This window comes from Taeniopygia guttata, chromosome 1 (genome assembly GCF_048771995.1).
Source record: "Taeniopygia guttata chromosome 1, bTaeGut7.mat, whole genome shotgun sequence".
Lineage (NCBI taxonomy): Eukaryota > Metazoa > Chordata > Aves > Passeriformes > Estrildidae > Taeniopygia > Taeniopygia guttata.
The window spans coordinates 110288488-110295423 of NC_133024.1; the positions used below are offsets into that span (position 1 = coordinate 110288488).

Genomic DNA, 6936 nt, shown 5'->3' on the forward strand with positions numbered 1-6936 from the left:
TGCTGGTATGAAGTACATTCTTACTCTGCTGCCTGCACCCTCAATATTTGCTTTTCATTACTAACTCTGAAGGTTTTCTGTCTGAATTGTTATGGCTGTGAAAACTTTTGAAATTTCAGGTTATTTGCATGGCAGCATGTTATTTAAAAAACATCTGGACAAACAAAACAGTCATATTTATAAACTGATCTCTGTATTAAAAGAAATTTTGGTTCATAAATCAAAACCAGTCTTTCAAGTGCTCAACAATTTCATCCTCTTTTCATAGAACCACAGAATATGCTGAGTTGTAAGGGACCCGTCAGGATCATTGAGTCCAACTCCTGACCCCACTAAACATCTCCAGAAGCCCTCCATGTGCCTAAAAATGTTGTCCAAATGCTCCTTGAACTCTGGCAGGCTTGGGGATTTGACAGCTTCCCTGTGGAGATGATTCTGGTGCCCATCCACCCTCTGCCTGAAAAACCTTCTGATATCCAGCCTAAGCTGCCCCTGATTCATCTTCATGCTGTTCTTCAGATGATGAAATTAATCTTAAGGAGAGGATTGCCCTTTAAGGCCACATCCATTTGGTAAGTGCAAGGATGTCAGCTCTGACGCAGCATTCCCTGAGCCTCAGTCATCTGGGAGGCTGCAAGAGTGGCCAGGGCAAGTCTCCTGGAATGCTTGCCCTTTTCCATACTCAGCTGCTTGCCCAGATGGAGCTCTGGGCTGTCCTTGCCATCTGAGCAGGAGCTTCTTGGCAGGGTCCTTGCCCTGCCTAACAGCTCATGCAAATTGATGTTCTGTGAGGAGCAGTTACCCACCAGCTACAGAGCTCTGTGCAAACTCCTGTTCACTCTCATCCCCTGAGCAGAGGCCAGGGAAATTGGGGCTGAATTGCTGCTTCAGTTTGGATCCTGGGAGTTTCTCTCAAGGATTTCCCTAATAAAAGCATGACAAACGGGTGGCTGTAAGAGAATGGGGAATTCTCCTTAGCTGAGCTCCATGTGGGAGCAGCCACCCAGGCAGGGAGGAGACTGGCAGAAACCCAGCTGTAACACAGGAGCTGGGGCAAAAATTTTGTAGAGAGAAAGTGCATTTGTGTCTGTAAGAACTGCAGCAGCAAAGCTTGGCCTTTTTTTCTACTTCAGTGTTCTCCCTGCTTCTTCCCCTCAGAGCATCTTTACCACAACATTTGTCTCCTCAGGCCTATTAACAGTATAGAAATGTCTGGAAAACTGCTGCTGCAGATGCTGCCTCAGCCCTGCCAGCAGTGGCAATGCAAAGAGATCTTACACAGGGGAAGCTGTGGCCGTGGCTGTCTCTGTTGGATATGCTGTGAACACAGATAGTCTGACAGGCTCATTACAAGGAAAGGCTGAGAGGCAGATTGCTCCTTCCTGCTGGAATCAGACAGGAATTGAATTGAATCATATCTACAGCAGTGGTGGGAAGCTTTTGAAATTGTAAAGTCATAGAATGGTTTAAATTGGAAGGGATCTTAAAGAGCATCTCATTCCAACCCCCTTGCTGTGGGCAGGGACATCTTTCCACTAGATCAAGTTCCTCAGAAGTCCATCCAACCTCAATTTCCAGGGATGAGGTATCCACAGCTTCTCTGGCCAACCTGTGCCAGTGCCTTATCACACACAAAGTGAGGCATTTCTTCATAATATTTAATCTAAGCCTCCCCTCTTGCAGCTGAAAGCCTTTGGCCCTTGTGCTGTCACTACATTCCCTTGTACAAAGTCCCTCCCAGCTCTCTTGTAGCTCCTTTAGGCATTGGAAGAGGTTCTGCAGTCTCTCTGAAGCCTTCTCCAGGCTGAACAGCCCCAACTTTCTCAGCCTGTCTCCATAGCAGAGATGCCCCAGCCCTCTGATCATCCTTATGTCCCTCCTCTGCACTCACTCCAACACATCCACATCTTCCTTATATTGTGAGCTCTGGGGCTGGAGGCAGCTCTGCAGGTGAGGTCTCACCTGAGCAGAGCAGAATCCCCCCTCCCCTGCTGCCCATGAGGCTTTGGATGGATCCCAGGACAATTTTGGCTTTCTGGGCTGTCAGTGCACATGGCCAGTTCATATCCAGCCTCTCATCCATCAGCACCCCTGAGTCCTTCTCTTCAGGGATGCTTTGAATCCCCCAGCCTGTGCTTGTGCTTGGAATTGCCCCGACCCATGTGCAGGACCTTGCACTTGGCCTTGAGAACTTCTGTGCTCTTGTACACGGGCACAGCTGTAAACAGGGTGCTGGCAATAAATCTTGCATTCAGGAGGCCAGGGGCTGGTGTGGCCACGTGTAAATTGAGTTCACACAACTCGGAGCCAATTGTGGATAAGCTGTTCAGCATTGATGTAATGCAATTACTTAAACACTGCTGTAGGGGACAGTTCATCTGAGAGCCTGGTGCTAATGACAGATGTGACTAAAATCCATCCACGTTATCAGCTGCCTTTTGTCAGTGACTGAAAGTCAGTGACATCAAACTGAGCTGGCAGCTTGCAGGACGTCAGCCAGCTCCAGCAGTTTCAACACCTTGGTAAAATTACATCAGCACCTTACGGTGGTGGTAGGTTTGTGCTATGCCTGGCTGAGGCAAGCAGCTTGATTTCTCCCCCTCTTCTCCAGAAATAATAGTGATAGTTTTGAAATTGTAGTTGGAGATGTGTGTGTGCTGGTGGTTGGGAGGATGTGATGCACTGATTTGATTACAGCTAAAGGATTTTTTTGATCTTGTACAAACAAAATGTTACGCAGCTACTGTAGAAATGACTAAATCTGGAAGCTGTTGACATAAATATAATGCTGAATAATGAAGATTCCTTGCATTTCTCTGAGTGCTTTGTAGACGGGGCTTTTAGAAAATGTCCCTAATGATATTGGAGACAAGAGAATGATTTCTCTGGTATTTTTTTTTAATCCTCTTAGGAAACATGATTATCCTCAATAAGTAGTATTCTCAAAACCACATGTAATCCTCAGGGAGTGTATTTTAAGGCATATGTATTTATTTAACTCAGAACATCTCAGAATACATTCAAAACAATGGCAATCTGAGGTTAAATGTGTATTAAGTCATCTTCTGGTGCAGGATCATTTCCTTCCTTTGCTGGATGCCCGCGTGCCTAATCTGTTCTTCATTTGAGTGACTCAAGCTGTTGAGTTTCCCTGGCTGCTGCTGGGGATTCTTCCTAGAACCTCTCTGCTCTTACTGGAAAACATTCTTGTTTGTCAAGCTGGAAATTGTTTCCTGATCTCCTACAGATCCTCATTGTCTTGGCTCCCCTGCTAAGGCATCTCCCCTGATCGATTCTTTAATTTCTACAGCCTTTAAACACTTGCAGATAGCACTAATATTGATTCCTGTAACTGTATTAATAACAAAGCTCTTTTCATCTTACATATATGAAGCTTCCCAGCAGTACTGCAAGCCATTAAAAGTATTAGTGGCTTTATTTCATGGAGGAATAATGTCATACAGAGGAAGATTGTAAATGAACTACATAGATTTCACTCCCCAAAGCTTCTTCTTACCTATTTGGGCTGTAGTTTGTGGCTGCGACAATGAATAAATGTAGAATAATACTAAGAACAGAAAAAGGGGGAGGTGATCTGTGCAGAGTTTGAACATTATATCAGGCAAAAAAATAGGCATTAAAAAATGCACAGTGTGGAAGGCATGGAGGCAAAAATGGAAGGTAAGGGAAGACAAATTCAAGGCTTTTAGTCATATTTTGATTAGGTCATAATAAGTCTGAAAACCAAAACTTGTGCGTAGGTTTTTTTCAAAAGAATTCACTGAAGTGTTCCTGGCCAGGAAATTGGACATAAAGTCTTGCTGTCTGTGAGGCTGACCTGCAACATTTCCCCAAGAACTATGACTGCTCATCACTCAGAAAGTTGCACCTGCAGGTACTGCTGGAGGTGATGATGGACAGAGAGTCCTTAGGGCCTTCAGCCTGGGTGTCAGCAGTAAGAGTGGCTGTGCCATGGGTCTGCAGCACTAATCACAGGGCCTTTATTGACCTGACATGTTTAAAATTGTCCAGCATGCCCAACAGCTAGGATTCTCATTGCACAGAAAAGGAGAAAATGAATGTTATTTTTTGATTTGGACAATACCTATGTCCTCAGATTATACCCCACTCTGCTGGTTTTCCAGGAGAAAGTAGAACTCCTTTCTTAAGAGGTAAACACTTGATTATTTCCATTTATGATGGAAGATGGGAGAAGAGAGAGAGAGTGCCCAGAGGCTTTTGGGTGTAGATCAGATGTCACAATCTTTAATATTGTTCTTTAGCTTTGTGCTGTTGGGAATTACTTTAAAATCCCCATCTCAGCAGTGAGTTTCATGCTGAAAACCAGAGCTTCTTCAGTGTCCATCACATCCTGTTCTCTGCCCCCTTGGGTGCTTTCAACCCTTATGCTTTAATGAATAATTCTCCTCAGTCCTTTTTCAGGTCACCAGTGTTATGTGTGAAATAAGCCAGGGAAGGAAAGAACTTGCCTTAGCCCTACCAAATACTTCCTCCAAACTCAGTGCACTCTGGTTCATCACTGTGCTGGTTTTATACTCCTTCAGTGAGATTTTGGTCTCTCTGGTGATTTTGAGCTCAAAGTGATCTGAATTAATTTTGTCAAACCTTTCTGCACAATCCTTTATCAAAAGCTTGCTGAAGACTAGGTATGCTAATGAAAAACACATTAAAAATGCATGGCACGTGGGACAAATAACTGCTTCAGCTGTAAAAATATATTAGATGTTTTCATTTGGAATATGCAGGATTGGGAAGTCTTTCTACCACATGCTTTTGATAAAGCTGTAAACCACTAAATGCAAATGGGCCATTGCGAATGATTAAAATGTAATGCTCCTAATGTTTCAGTAATTAAAAATGCATCCTGTGTTCTTAGCAGTGGAGTTATTACATGTCTTCCTGGCTTAAGTCAGTCAAAGGTCTTTGCTGCATTTTCCTGGCACATTCCTGAGCAGCACTGCTTCAATCCCCGTTCCAATTTGGTGCAGACTGAATTAAACACTTGAAAGGTTGATACGTGGTTGCTAGAAAGTTTTATTTAGATTAATATTTTATTGAGCTTTGAGGAAATCCAAAGCCTCATATAAAAAGAAATTAAAGAAAAGCCTCATGATTTACTGCAGATTGTTAGTTGGTTTGTTTTTTAAGTCTGAATCATCATGGGATACAGTTTGTTCTGCTCTTAAATTGGATTGGATCCAACAGTATATCCTGGGTATTGACTGGGTAAATTCAGGTTGATAAATTCCCTGCTGTACAGCAGTTTAAACATCTGAAAAACAAGAGAAAGGTTCCTGATTATCTCTCCCTCACAAACACTACTGGGCAGAAGCTGCTGAGGGAGGACAAAAATATGGTTTTCAGGTACCTCCTAGAGCCAGCCAGCCAGCAGCAAACAGCACCTGAGAATTACAACACTTCCATTATTCCCTGTCTGCCTGCTGGATCCTTTCAGACTCACTTCTAACAAACCCTGGATGCTTTTCTTCCCTGCTTTTAGACCCGGACACGGAGGTTTGCCTGCACGCCCTGCGGCTGCTGCAGTCGGTGCTCCTGGAGCCGGAGGTGCTGGCCAGGTCGGGTGCTGAGGTGCGCGACACGCTGCCCCTGCAGCGCATCGTCGCCCTGGCCCAGAGCCGCAATGCAGAGCTGCAGGCGGTCGCCAAAGAACTCCTTGAGGATCTTAAAATATTTGAGTACGAAGCGTAGAAGAGCTCTACGATGCTTACGTCTTTCCTATATTTTTATGCTGCAAGAGTTGTTGGAAGATGGGCTTGACTGAAAAAAAACCAAACCAACTCTGCCTAAGTTCCTCTGGCAAAATCCTTTTCGGGAATTTGAATTAAGCCAACTAAAATCTAACTTGGGAAAACCTGTTGGGTTTTAGATACCCAAAGAAAACCTTGGGTGGTCTGGTAGAGGTGGGACAGGCTTAATTTCTTTGAGCAGAATTTTATTGATAATGGGTTTCCAAAATTCTGTGGTTATATTCTGTATTTGCTGTCTAGATGGGGTAATATATTCTCATTCCTTGATAACAGTTCACTGCAGAGGTAAATAATCCTTTTGGTCCATAAGAATTACTGTACTGTGAGGAAAACTCTGTTGCCATTCATAACTCTTCTGTGTCAGAATGCACCCCGAGTTCCGGTTTTATTGTTATTTCTCACCTCTCTCTTTCTATTGTAATAAAAGAAAACTGAAATTCTGTAGCATGTAATGGATTCTGCTTTCAAAATTTGTATTCAGATTCACTCTTAACTGCAAGTCAAGCTGGTCTGTTGCTGCCAGGCATGCTAGAAAATGGGCTATTGTTTTTAGGAAAGCCCTGAGAAGGGAAATAAATTGCTGTTGTCTGTGATACCCAGTTGTGTGCTGAAGAGGCTAAAATGAGCTGCTGCTCTGTCGTGAGCAGCATCACATCCCCTCACAACCCCGGGGTTTGTTGGAGCTTCTGAGTACAGATTGCTTATCTCAGAGGTAAATACAAGCACTTGGTGCTAGATATTGGTAGAATTTACAATTTATTTAGAAAATAATAGCATTCATTTCTATGGTGTCAGAAACAGAGGCAGTTAAGTGAGGCTATTCAAGGGAACAGCAAATGAGAAGTGCAGTGCTGTGGTAGCACCTTCTTCCATACTAAAGTTACTGCACCTCATCTGGATACACAGTGTGTTAACAAAATACAGTGTAAACTTCATAGGATTTAAATATTATAATTGGCAGACAGCTTTAGAGGGAGACCACTGCAAAATGTGTAAGTTAAGGTATAGGGCATCTCCCTTTAGGCTGTTTGCAGAATGATGGATGTTTAGAGTCAGAAATGTAATAAATCAGCTTGAAATTACTTGGCTCAGATGCTGTAGATGGTAACAGTCTGTTTTGGGGCTGTAAAATGAAGATTAAGATCCC

At 43.4% G+C, this 6936-nt stretch overlaps 1 protein-coding gene across 2 annotated transcripts in view; it reads left to right on the forward strand.

Annotated features, from left to right (window-relative positions):
* Positions 1-6236, forward strand: part of HSF2BP (heat shock transcription factor 2 binding protein) — a 30461-nt gene extending 24225 nt beyond the window's left edge. For both annotated transcript variants that reach the window (XM_030283408.4, XM_012569470.5), the window contains exon 8: positions 5522-6236. In XM_030283408.4, the coding sequence (XP_030139268.4) occupies positions 5522-5730 (209 nt within the window). In that variant the 3' untranslated portion in view covers positions 5731-6236. The remainder of the gene's footprint in view (positions 1-5521) is intronic.
* The last annotated feature ends 700 nt before the right edge of the window (positions 6237-6936 follow it).